At 39.6% G+C, this 13,482-nt stretch overlaps 1 protein-coding gene across 1 annotated transcript in view; it reads left to right on the top strand.

The window, feature by feature from the left end:
* Positions 1-13,482, top strand: part of VPS53 (VPS53 subunit of GARP complex) — a 164,389-nt gene that overhangs the window by 72,426 nt on the left and 78,481 nt on the right. Inside the window, exon 8 of the mRNA XM_016429290.2 lies at positions 10,379-10,457. Within this exon, the coding sequence (XP_016284776.1) occupies positions 10,379-10,457 (79 nt within the window). The remainder of the gene's footprint in view (positions 1-10,378; positions 10,458-13,482) is intronic.

The following is a 13,482-nucleotide window of genomic DNA, read 5'->3' on the forward strand; positions in this document are numbered from 1 at the left end:
AGTGTGATGTCAAATCTTTTTAGAGGCATTTTGATCTTAAGCCTATATCCCAAGAGTTTCTACTTAACCAACCATACCCCTCTCTGCGTATGACAGGATAGTCGGACGGGGCAGAGGACTACTCTTTTTTGTATAACAAGATAGACGGGCAACCAACTGCTGACTCCTAGTATTTCATAATAATTGTCAGCAGAAAAACAATCTACAACTCCTTTTTACAGAGGCCTTGGATAGGTCAACTATAATAGTAGAAATATTACTACCCATAGTGATTTTTTTAATACTTTCTAGCTTAATCAGCACTTGCATCATTAATTAAGAACTGCCCATGTGAAAGATTTTGCATCCATTCTATTTCAATTGTGATTGTATTTTTCTGTCATTGTGCCATCAGATTTCTTGGCATAAAAAAGGCTATCTCCTATGGCTTGGGATCTCTGGTTCTGATCTTGACCAGAGTCCAGCTTTATTGGGAGACTGGCCTCCTCTCAATAAACTTATTTAGCTTGGAGTTTTGTACTGGTGTGATAAATTTTTGAAATAAATGATTGAACTCAGGTCTTCTGGCTCCACATATAGTTCTTTTTCCTATGTGGCATTCTACTCCTCTGCAGTCTTACCTGATTGTCACCCTGGTGATTATTGCTTTCTTCTTTTGCAAGTGACCTTCTATTTACTGATCTATTTTCTTATATCATTCTCCCACATGTTACTTTTTGAGGGGAGGAATTCTTTTTATATCCCTAGGACCTATAACAAGCCTGGCATTAAGGACATGTTTATATTTGAAGGGTGTTGGAGGGGTAGGTTTTGGATTAGTCAACTTCCCGTCATAAGTCATAGAATTAAGAGGTAGAAAGACAGCTCAGGGACTCCCTATGTTACCAGCTTTCTCATTAGAGGAAACTGATCCCTTTAAAGATTAAATGTCTGGTTCAAGGTTATACCTGTGAAAAGCAGCAAAACTGGAAAATGAATCCAGGTTTCCTGTCCCAAATTCGGGCTCTCATCACTGCATCACTATTATTCTGTGAATAACAGAGAAGCATGGGAGGACTTATAATGAACTGATGCAAAGTAAAAGGAGCAGAACCAGGAAAACCACATACATGGTGGGCATAAAAATCTAATGGAAAGAACAAAAAAAGCAAAACCGAACACTGAGGCCTTAGAATGTCCATGCTTGACTCTAAGAGATGAGAAAGCGCACTTCCCTCCTTCCAGGTAGAAGCAAAGAATTGTTGATACAGAGCAGTGCATACACTGCCAGTCACTCTTAGTCACTTGGTTAGTTTTGCTGATCTACCCTTTTATTCTTTGTTATAGAGGATGGCTTCTATGTAGAGAAAGAGGGAGAAATAGATGTAGAAATGAAGGTGTTATAAAAAGCAAGAAATAGTTAAAATATTTAAAAATTGAAGGCAAAAGTATTCTCTGAGTAATATTGTACTCTTCAATGTCATTTTCCAGGATTAATGCATTGCACCCAAATTTCTGCACAATGTCCCCAAATAGAAGATTTAACTATTCTATAATGCTGTTTTGCTAGAAACTATTTTTTCTCTTTTTTTCTCCCCACTTTTATTTTTAAAAATCTTTAATGCTAACATTTCCAGTGATAGTATGACAGCCCCTTTCCTTTTCCAGAAGCCATTTCTTGTAACAAAAATAAAGAAGAGGGGGAATAGCAGTTCAAAAAACTCATCAGATCCAATTAATACTGAGGCTGCTAGTATAGACAGGGTACTTGCACTCTTAGGCCCCCACCTCTGAAGAGAGAGTGGTCCATTTTTCATCTCATTTTGGGGGGTTAAGTTTAGACATTTATTCTTGTGAAATATTCAGCTTCTTTTTTTGTTCTCTTCATTTCCATTGTTGTAGTTATTGTGTATATTGTTTTTCTGGTTCTGCTCACTGCAGTAGTCTTTTCATTGAACCAGTTAAGTAAATTGAGCTGGGTATGTCTGTAGGTCAGTGTTCCAAACACTTGATAATGTGTGGCTCTTCCAGATATGTGAGCTTTGGGTTCTCATGGGAACCTTCATCAGTACAAATCCCTCTAGGCCAATGAAGAATTATGTGAGATTAAATAATGTCAATAAGAATGTAAAATGGCGGTGGGGGAGGGGAAGAAGGGGGGGAGTTCTGCTTTTCGATCTCCTCTCTGATTGCTTTTTTAAAAGGCCCTAGAAGTTTAAGGAAAGCCCAGGCTTCCTATTTTTAGTCCCATCCCTGTTGAATTTTTCCCCTTGTATGTTTACATAGCGATAGTCACACCATCTGGTAATGATAGAAATGACCATTGGAGTGGGGGAGGAGAGGGCCGTTCCACCCGGACATAAGACTTGAATCTCTAGAGTAACTGAGTTGTTGCCTTAATTGTAGAAATCCTAAGTAATGGTTTGTTGTGCTCACTGTGGCTTGGGAAGAGGAAGTGGACAGGCCTTCGGAGGGGTTTCTTTGGACTCTCCTGCTGGAAAATGTTTAATATAGCATTGAAGGAAATCTTTTCTGAATTCTGCCATTAGAGTTCAAGCCTTAGTGGCTTAGGCATATCCAAGAAACCAAATGTTTCTGGGAATCAATCAGCATTATGCAAAGAAGGAATCCAGGAGCTCTGTCATCTCCTGAAACCAAATACTTTAGAACTGAAAAGTTATTTCTTTTTTTAAACTCTTACCTTCTGTCCTAGTATCAGTTTTAAGACAAAAGAGTAGCAAGGTCTCTCAAATGGTATTAAGGGACTTACCTAGAGTCAGTTGGTAGAAAGTGCCTGAGGCCAGATTTGAACCCAGATCCTCCTGACTCTCAGCCTGACTCTATCTACTGTACTAACTAGCTGCCCCACTTAAAACTTTTCTTAAGGACTCTCTTCAGAGGCTGGAGGAAGGAGAGGAAGAGATGTGAAGGGACCTGGGTGGAAAGAGTCAGGAGACTTGGGTTCTAGACCTGGCCCTTACACTAACTAGTTCTATAATCTTGGACAAGCTGCTCAACCTCAGGGGCCTCAGGTTCTACATTAAGAGGACGTGGACTCTGGTTCAGCACAAAGATTCTGTAAATTGATCCTTTTGAGTTAAGACCATCTTATGGATTCTGGCCATTAGAATGGCCCTCAAATTTCTGTGGCCTTCAAAAGAACACCTCTGCTCTCTAAGCACTTCATTTTAGAAGCTTGTTTTGTCCCTTAGTGAACATTGTAAACTGTTTTCTTTGGGGAAGTCACTTACAAGGTAGTGAATGGGACAGTCTGTCTTTCTCCACTAGTGGCTAACTATCATATTTTCATCATCTCCTACCATCCTATTCTCCTATTCTTTTCCCTTCTTTTGGAAACTGATGGCCTAGGTGGGCCACAGAGTGGCCACATCTGTATTTGGCTTATAACCTGCTTCAGGGTCCCAGGAGGCTGTTGTTCAGTTTTTACCTTCATACAATACAGTGAGTCCTTCATTTGCAAGTGTGAAAAACACTGGCATAATCTGACTCGATGATGCCCAACCTATCTGGATCATTGGAAGAGTTCTCATTTATTTTCCTTGGAGTCAGTAATAGGATAATTTCTTTTGCAGCCAGGATAGGTGGCTAGGTTAATAGTTAGCATTTACCTAGCACTTGGTGAGCCTCATAACAACCCTGTGAAATTGATACTATTATTAGCTACATTTTGCAGAAGAAGAAACTGAGGCTGAGTTTAAATGACATGCCCAAGGTCATTTAGCTAGTAAATATCTGAATCAGGATTTGAATTCAGTGCTCCCTGATTCTTAGTACAATACTCTATCCAGTGGATAGGGCCTTGGGTCTGGAGTCAGGAAGACCTCTAACCTTGACTTAATAAAAATCTTGATTGATTAATTGAACTTTTTATATGAACGCCAGCACATTCATTTTAATTTTTAAATTTATTTATTTTAAACCTTTACCTTTAGTCATTAGAATTGATACTATGTATTGGTTCCAAGGCAGAAGAATAGTAAGGACTAGGCAATGAATATTAAGTGACTTGCCCAGGGCCCAGGAAGTATTCAAGGTCAGATTTGAACCCAGGACCTCCTTTCTCCAGGTCTAGCTCTCTATCTACCTTGCAGCTACCACATTCATTTTTATTAAGAAAGGAGTTTGAAAGTGTCGGGCTAAGAATTTGCCTTCCACAGCTTTTTTTTTTCTTTTTAGTATAACTGATTGGACAGTTTGTTACATAGATCCCTATTCTTCACCTTGAAAATAAGTGGAATTATCCTTTAGACTCATTGACTCCCTCAGTTCTATGTGCAGAGAAAATTGTTGCCATGTCATATTAGATTGGTTAAAATAGGAATGTAATTTAGAACATAATTCCAAATCAATCACAGCTCTATCAACAGGGTATTTATTGACTATGCCTGTTTTTCCACTGACCATTCAGACTGACTCTTTACGTCCTTTATAATCTTTGCCACTTTGGAAGGAGTAAAATAAGACTCCACAGCTGTTTTAAGTATTGTTGTTTTTTTAAACTGTCACCTTTTGTCTTTGAATTGATACTTAGGTAGAGAGGTAGAAAAAGTTCTAAGGTAGAAAAGTGGTAAGGACTAGGCCGTTGGGATTAAATGACTTGCCCAGGGTCCCACAGCTAAGAAGTATCTGAGGCCAGATTTGAACCCAGGTTCTCCTGTCTCTAGACCTAGTTCTCTATCCGCTGAGCCATCTAGTTGCTCCTGTTCAAGTAACTTTCAAAACGCATATGCAGTGAAGCTTAATCTCCTCTGGTAGATTGCTGACAGAAAATTGTACACAAAACAAGGGACTTAAGGAATGAAGCTGTTCACCCTCTAATAACTGGTGGTAGATAGAGCAAGGGACCTGAAGTCAGGAAGATCTGAGTTTGAATTTGGCTTAAGACACTGCCTGTGTGACCCAGGGTTAGTTGCTTAACCTTTGTTTGCCTCAGTTTCCTCAACTTTCAAATGGGGATCATAACAGTACCTATTGCAAAAACTTGTTGAGGATCAAATATTTGTAATAATATCTGTAAAGCATTTAGCACAATTCTCAACACATAGTAGGTGCTTATTCCTGTATTCCCCATCCCTTTGGACTTGGTTGAGGCTCCCCCAGAAGGTATTTTCTCCTTCTAGGTATGGAAGTGACCAGTGTGGTTTATATTTTCTCATTTTCTCAAATGGATTGGGACAAAAAAAGGGAGCAGCGAGGTAAGGGCAATCTCTGGAAATTCTTCCCTGTAGTCTTTTGCCTAGCCTACTTTCAATTTGATTCATCAGACATTTATTAAGTGCTTATACCCTGACCAAAAAAAAAAATGAAGGGTTAAAATAGAGATTTTTGACAAAATAAGAGAGCAGCTTTTAGTAATTTAAGTTTTAATGAAAATAGAGTTATAAATTAATATTATCCCTGTAAGCCAGAGAAAAGAAAACTTCCAGCAGCTTTTAACAATTTAGTTTAGTTTAGGACAGCTTCTTCTTGCCTGGCACAACCAAAGGCCTAAGTAAGCACCTTAAATAATGGATAGCCACCACTCACTCACTCCTTCAATCAGTTTTCTATAGTAGCCCAACTGTCAGTAGCCAACTGACATCAGATCCTTGCCTATGAGACAGACCTCCTGCTCTCTAGAGATCCCAGAAGCAAAAAGCCCTTTAGAGGCTAAAGCGAAAAGCCCTCTCAGTAAGCTCAGGCCTGCCTTTATAGTCCAGCAAGTAAATGCCAACCCACACTACCAGCAACCAACCCCCCAATGACCAACTCATGCCCACAATTGCCAGTCCTCACTGTCAGCGATTGACTCACCAACAGTCAGCAACTGACTCTGGCTCAGCAGGGTGCTCCCTGGTTCCTACTTCCTGTCACTGTGGGCTGGTTAATCCCTACACATCTCTATGGTAGGAGGACCTCTAGACCCCCCATTATATTAAAGAATTCCTTTTTACACTATATATTGTATGTATATTGTATTATGTTGTGTATATATATATGTATATGTATGTATATATTGTATGTATATTGTATGTATGTATGTAATGTATATATAATATACATTATAAATAATGCTCTTTACTAAAGGGGAAATGTGTATATACCCAAAATAACATGGTCAAGTTAAATTATAATTGAATTCCTTATTCATCATTTCTTATACTACAGTAGCATTCCACTTGATACTCTTTGTGTATTGGGGGAAGGGGAATTGATCTTTTATCTTTCCTTGGGTTATATATCAAGTAGTGGAATCCTTGAGCCAAAGGTTAAGAACAACATAATGACTTTTCTTTGATAATTCCAAATTATATTCCAAATTAAGTCATAACTCTGTCAATCAGTCATAGCTTTTAGAGTGCCTATCTTTCCCTTGACCATGCTGAATGAAATTTTCTATCCTTTATCATCTTTGCCACTTTGGAAGGAGTGAAATATCTTCAGAGCTCTTTCAGTTTATACTTCTCTTTTTTTATTAGCGATTTAGTGCATTTTTCGTATAGTTGTTGATAGTTTGCATTTCTTCTTTTGTAAATAATTCATATTTTTGTTAGGGAATGGTGTTTTGTCTTACATTTGCATTGATAACCTTTTAGATCTTGATCGTCATGCTTTTATGAAACTCTCTAGATATTCGATTCATATATTTTCCCTCTACTCAGTTGTTTCTCTGTTGATTCTCTGTGCATTGATTTTGTTTGTGCAGAACTTTGTCCTAGTTGTTTCTGAGAGGGCTCTCCTTATATAGATCAAGCTAGTGATCGCCTTATCTTAAGTCATTTCTAGTCCTTTTCGATAATATGGTAAAGGAAGATGTCATTAGTGTCAGGAAACCCACCCATGAGTGTGGTTTGAAAAGTTTTCCAGATAGTGGAAAAACCCTGGAAAGTATTTAGGATAAGACATAATTATAGCCGTACCAACGAAAAACAGGCTGCTTCAGCCCCTCCTCCCCTGCTTTCTTCAAAAATCTCAGGTTGCCAGGCCCAGTCTCATAATTTGAGCCAAAAAAATTGTGGTCTGGAGTTCTTAGCTGTTATTTGAAACTTACTAAAGTTAATGCAGAAGAAAAAGGGTGGAGATAAAGAAAGGGAGCAAACTTTTTTTTTTAATGATGTATATGGAGAAAATTATATTAGATGCATGGAGAGTTCATTCTCCATTAGACAGCTATCAGGCACTGGGTCTTTTCTTCCCTTTTGTTCTCTGAAACCATAGTCCAATAACACGTTTATGTAGTGATGTAATTATGATTTACAAGATTGAGTCAGTATTCTATCTTGGAAGGGGCCCTGAAATGGGAGTCCAAGGACCTGGGTTCAAATCTTAGCCCTCCTACAGAATATCTGTGTGAGCTTGGGCAAGTCATGGTACTTATATAGCCATCAGTTTCCTCCTTTAAAAGATGAGGGGTCTGGACTAAATGATTTTTAAGAGCCCTTCAAGCTCTGAATCCCATACAGTAGATCTATATTCAATTTGTATTGTGAGGATTGTAGGAAGAAAGCAAACTGCTTTGTTCAACCCCTTTAGGACTTCTTCTTTTGGCTGCTCCTACTACCCTCTTTTCCTTGATATTCTGTTCTTTTAAAAATAGTTTTATTAATGCCCTTTGTTTTTATATCACATTCTTCTTCATCATCATAACTAACATTTATGTTGTATTTACTATGTGCCAGGCATGGTGCTGAGTGCTTTACAATTATTTCTTATTTGAGCCTCAGAACAACCTAGGTGATGTAGGCACTATTATTATCACCATTTTATATATGAGGAATTTGAGGCAAACAGAGATTAAGTGACCTTGTCTGGGTCACACAACTAAGTACTAAGTTTATATGGTTAGATTGGAACTTAGGTCTTTCTGACTTCAGATTCCATGCTCTCTATCTACTGTGATACCTCACTCTCCCATTTATTTCCAAATAAATCCCTCTCCGTTTTAGTTTCAACTACCTCATGAGTCATCCCCTATATTAAAGATTTTTAAAAAATAATTCAGGAAAACTTGGTATTTTTTTATACCCTTGTTTTCTATCACATCATGATCTCTTGGTTCTCTGTAGCTAATTCTTCTTTCAGATGTCTCAAACATAAATGATATGCTTAAGAAATATTGTGGTCTGGTGGTTAAAGAGCTGGGCTTAGAGTCAGGAAGACTTGCCCCTCGTATTTTCTAGCTTTGTGGCCACAGGCAAGTCACCTTAGCCTTCTTGATCCTCAGTTTCTTTATCTGTAAAATGATGGGGTTTGATTGGATGGCCCCTAAAGTCTCTTCCAGTTCGAAATCCACAATTCTATGAATAATTCATCTATATACTTGCAGATATCGTTCAAAGCCCCCTTATATTTATTTAGTTGAGTATCCTATTAGTTTCTTGGTCAGAAACTGGAAATCTGTAATCTTCCTTCCTTCCCCAAGCCCTGCCCTAAGGATATTTGAGGGCTTGACTTATATGTCCTATCAATTACCATGATCTTCGAATTTATGACCTCCTCAGTTTTTAGGATTTCCACTTTTATTCTGCTTTAGCTTTACCCAGTGATACCCTTGATCTCAACTCTTCCCCATGTTCTACCACCCTTAAATTCTTTTCTCTAACCATAAACTCCTCTTTCCACATCACCCTGCTTATTCCTCCAAAGACAATTCTTTGTCTTTACTTTGATCTCAAGAACCTCCAGCCCTCCCTACTCTCTCAGGCCCTTCCCCCTTGCTCTGGGTTCCCTTTCCTCCCTTCAGAATATTCACCTTATATTTAACCATTTCATCCATCCTCAAATTTCTTGTTCCTTTCTTCTGTTACCATCATGCTTTGCCAAACCCCATTCTTGGCTTAGCCCACCACCATCTGTCTTCTCTGCTCCTATATGTGTGCTGCTAAATTCCGATGGAGGAAATAGCACAATTGTGCTGACTGGGGCCACTATTAATTTATATGAAAAAAATCTCAACTTAATCTTAGAAACTGCCTTGCATTCTTCCCCCCCTTCCCCCCCTTCACTATTTGCTACTCTGTGGTGCTTCTCCATGGAGAGTTTTCTAAACCTGCTTTCTTCAAGGCTCTCCTCCTCTGCTAAAGACTTAGAGAAAGAGGTGGTCCTTCTTCTTGACAAGGCCATCCCCTGACCTGTGTTGCCCTTGATCTCACCCTCTCTCTCATTTTCATTAGAAACATGTCTCTTCACTGTCCTCTGTGTCTGCTCTTTCTCTCTCTCCCTTCTCCCTATCCCTTTCTTCCTGTTGGAAACAGAATCTCAAGAGGGGTTGGCCAGAACTGTCTAGTTTGCCTTAGAGGAGACTTGGGCCTCACCAGGGGAGGCTTGGTCACACCCTATATCTGAATCCATCACTATTTTGTTCTTACTCTAGAGACTATTGCCTTTGCCGGCTTAGCCTAGGATCTGATCAGATAGTAGGGGATGTTTCCACAGAGCAGAGTAGCAGCAGAGTAAAGGATTTAATTGATCTTCAGGGCGAAACTGGATTTTCCACTGGAACAAGTTGAAAGTCCACAGGAAGTCAGAGCTGGGATCTGGAGATGCTTTTAGCTCCTCAGACCTCACCCAACTCCTTGATTGCTGTTGCTTTCCCAGGATTCTCACCCCCAGATTCTAAGGGTGTCTCCTGCCTCTCCTGGTTCACAACATTCTGTTCAACTCTGCATGTCCACACTGTTACCTTATTTCCTTCCCAAAGCCTCTCCTAACACTTTGGTGCCTGCTTTGCTTAACTCATGTCTGCTAAAAGGAAAGCCTTACTACAAGTGGGTTATAGTATTTCCAGAAATGACCATGATAGAAATAGTGAAAGGCCATCAATGAAATGCTGGTTTTTCAAAAATCTTTAAGGCAGTGATTGATTTTGTTTCCATCATATCCTCAGTACCTAATGTAGTACCTTGCATTTAGTTGGTGCTTAAGAAATGCTTGTTGGTGAGTTTGCTCTGATTTTCTTCTGACATTTTTAGGGATAGAGAGAGAATAGTTATAGAGATCATTTAGAAATCAGATCTGTTGGGCGTCGTATAATTTTTATTTTTCAAATCCACCTTTCTAGTTTGTTTTATTGAGGCTATTACTAAAATTAGTTGGCATTTCCCAAAAATATCGTAAGGGAAACTTAAAGGTGTGTAATATGAGAGCCTAGCATTGACTAGGAGATAGCTGAGTTGGCAAAGTCCTAGCTCTACCTCTCTTTAATCAGGTGGCCTTAATCAAGTTAGGTTTCCTCTCTGGGACTCAGTTTCCTCGTTTGTTAAACAGTGTGTGTGATAAAAGGATGTCTTAAGAGCCCTTTCTGTTCTATAATTTCACATCAAATTCAACCTGTAGATATCTGAGAATTTGTCATGATAAACAGTATCAGACTGTGTGACATGTATTCTTTCCCTCACAGAGTAAAGGCAGCCCAGACTGAGTTAGGACAACAGATCCTGGCTGATTTTGAAGAAGCTTTTCCTTCCCAGGGCACCAAGGTAATATTGGAATCTCACCTTCTCAATTTAGTGTCAAAACAAACTTGCATTTGCCTCAGACACTTCCTAGCTGTATGACCCTGGGGATGTCACTTAACTTTTCCTTGCCCTTGTCCTGTCTTGGAGTTATTAGGACAGAAAGTAAAGGTTTGGAAAAAACTAAAACAAACAGACCCGTATGTAGTACACTGCACTTGTCAACTTCAATCTCTGGCTCTCAGTATTCCTCCCAATTCCTAAAATGTTCCTTTTTATCTAGAAGCCTGATGTCTTTTTCCTGGAATTTTGTCGTTTCTATATGTAGCACAGCATTGATTCTTATAATTACAAACTGAAGAATCATACTGGCTCAGTCTGTTTTACGTCAAATTCTAATATCCTGGTTCCTCTTGAAATTCATTTTGCTCATGGCTATATTTTTAAACAAAAAAAAAGGTCATGGATGGTTCATCTCAGGCTAAAATTTCTTTCGGAAAAGTCATCTCCCTCTGATTATCCCCAAGAGAGGAAGAGCCTGGGCCAGAAAGTCAGCAGTTTTCGATAGCATGTGATGAGGCACTGTCAAGATAATCAGAGCCCTGCTTGAGAACTGTCTCTGGTAATGCATTTGTGTTGTGCGCTGCGTACAAGCAGAAACTCACAATGATCCAGTTGTCAGGACCTCTGCCTTATTCTTCCCTTTATGGCAGGCATCTCTAGCATGGCTGTTGATTTGCTTTGGCACTTCTATTAAGGGAACCCTTTACATTTCAGCAGGTGGCATCATAGGTGTTGGAGGGAGACCCCTTCTAGGTATAATCAGCTCTCATTTATCTGAGAGATTTCTGGAGACCATTGTTCAGGCCAGAGAGAGAAAGATATTGGCAAGCAACCTTCCTCACCATAGCATTGGTAACCCAGATTCATTTACTGAGCCAGAGAAGTTTCCTGGATCTGCTTTACAATTCTGTAACTGGAAACTCCCTAATCATGTGCCTTTGTCCTACATGGATGTAATTTAGGATGCAGGTGTGAATGTTTGGCCTGGCTTTGAAGGATCAGTCTTACACCTTCTTTGGGCAACTGTTGAGTATGGTTTCTGAGCTCACTGACATCATCTGATGGAGAATTCCTTCCCCTTTCGGCATTGTAACTTGTATGGCCCTCCACCTTGAGGGCCTCTTGCTTAAGGGAAACATTGTTATCCCCATTTCATAGATGAAATAACTAAAAAACAGATGAGTCATTTACTTGAGAATGTTTGACGTGTTGATGAAAAGAGAGGATTGAGATCTCTTGATTTTTATCCTAATCTGCCCAGAGACTCTGTGGTCTAACCTATGCCTGAAGCAGTGGATGGTTCTCTGTTCTCTGCTTCTCTAGCCACAGGCCTCAGAAGGCCGCCCATGAAGGCCAGTTTTGTTATTTGGAAGAACCCTGACCCACTTTCATCTTTTTCCAGAGCCCACCAACTTGTTGCATTTAGGTTGGTTTTTTATAACCAGCACTATGTTTCTACCCCTACTGGTTTTCAAGTTTTGTTTTTGTTTTTGTTTTTTGTTTTAAATAGCATATTGGCTGGCCTTAAAATACCTTTTATAGACAATGGTGCTTTAGAAACATGCACAGACAAATGCCACTTTTGTGAGACTTAGTATTTTTCCCCAAGATTGGGAGGGGTGGGGGGCAGTCCAGCCTGCTGCCTGCTGACCAGCAGAAGACTGAGGATGAATGCATGACCTTGGGGCCATTCTGTATCAGGGCTACTAGAGAAACAGCACATGTGGAGAGAAGAAGGTGTATGTTAAGGGGGTACCTTAGAAAGGTTTTTTGGTACCTTAGAAAGGTATATTTGGTCACAGTTTACATTTTTGAAACAGGAACGACAATAAAAATAATTGGCATTTATATTTAACAGTTGACATTTATATAATACATTAAAATTTATAAGATATTTTATAGCCCATTTGAGCCTCATGTATATCCTAAAAGGTAGGTACTCTCCAGATGTTATTGTCCCCATTTTATAGAAGATGAGACTGGAGTTCAAAGGAGAGAAGTGATTTTCCTCATCATTCCAGAGGTGGGTTAGGAACCCAGGACTAGTATGGCTCTTGCTAGGCTGCTTCTCTAAATGATGACCTCAACTGAGAGAATAGACATAACACACTTTGCAGACCTTAAAGCATTATAGAAAGTTTGCTCTTCTAGTTCATATTTGTCAAGTAGTCTGACCTCACTATCTGGATGGACAGAAATCACAGAGCCACAGAATGGTTGAGTTGCAAGAGGCTTCAGGGATCATTGCTTCCTCGTTTTACAGAAAGGGAAAGTGAGACTTCAAGGGAGAAGGGACTTGTCCCAGGGAGCAGATTGAGGTTGTTGGAAAGCCAAGACTAGAACTCGAGCCTCCTGACTTCAGATCTGGTGCTTTTCCTTCCACATATTACTTTTGTTTTTCAGTGTTTGACTGGAGTGAAAGTTACCATAGGTTGGAAGCTTGCCTTCATTCTACTCAGAAATGTTTCCTTGGGATATAATACTGCTATATAGATCCCTTTGGTAGCCTTTCTATGATTTATCAAAAACTTAGGGGCCTATATGGATAGTTTACCATTAGGGAAACTAGCGTAATGGTTTGGCACCCCATCAGAGTTTAGGAGACACCCTCTCACCCTCCCAGTGTGACCCAGATAATGACTTTCAGACTCGAGAATCCCAGAGGTTTGAGTCAGATATCAGGGGTCTGCTAGGAGCAGGAGCAGCTAGGACTTTCGAGAGTGCTGTTCAAACAGCTTCAACCCTTTGGCTTCTGTTTTGGTTTCCAGAATGTCAGACATCCTCTGGGCAGCCTGGCTCTGATTTCCCAAGTCTCTACTCTCTGATTCACAATGCAGCTTTTATTTGGTTCCAGCGAGAAAGTTAGAATAAGGGAATTGCTTAATGATTCTTTTATTGAGGAACAAATAACCAAAATACTCATCCACAGCAGGAGGAACAAGTGTTGGGGGAGTGGGAAAAAACAGTCCAGAAAGATAGAAAGAAG

This window comes from Monodelphis domestica, chromosome 2, assembly GCF_027887165.1.
Source record: "Monodelphis domestica isolate mMonDom1 chromosome 2, mMonDom1.pri, whole genome shotgun sequence".
NCBI classification, from domain to species: domain Eukaryota; kingdom Metazoa; phylum Chordata; class Mammalia; order Didelphimorphia; family Didelphidae; genus Monodelphis; species Monodelphis domestica.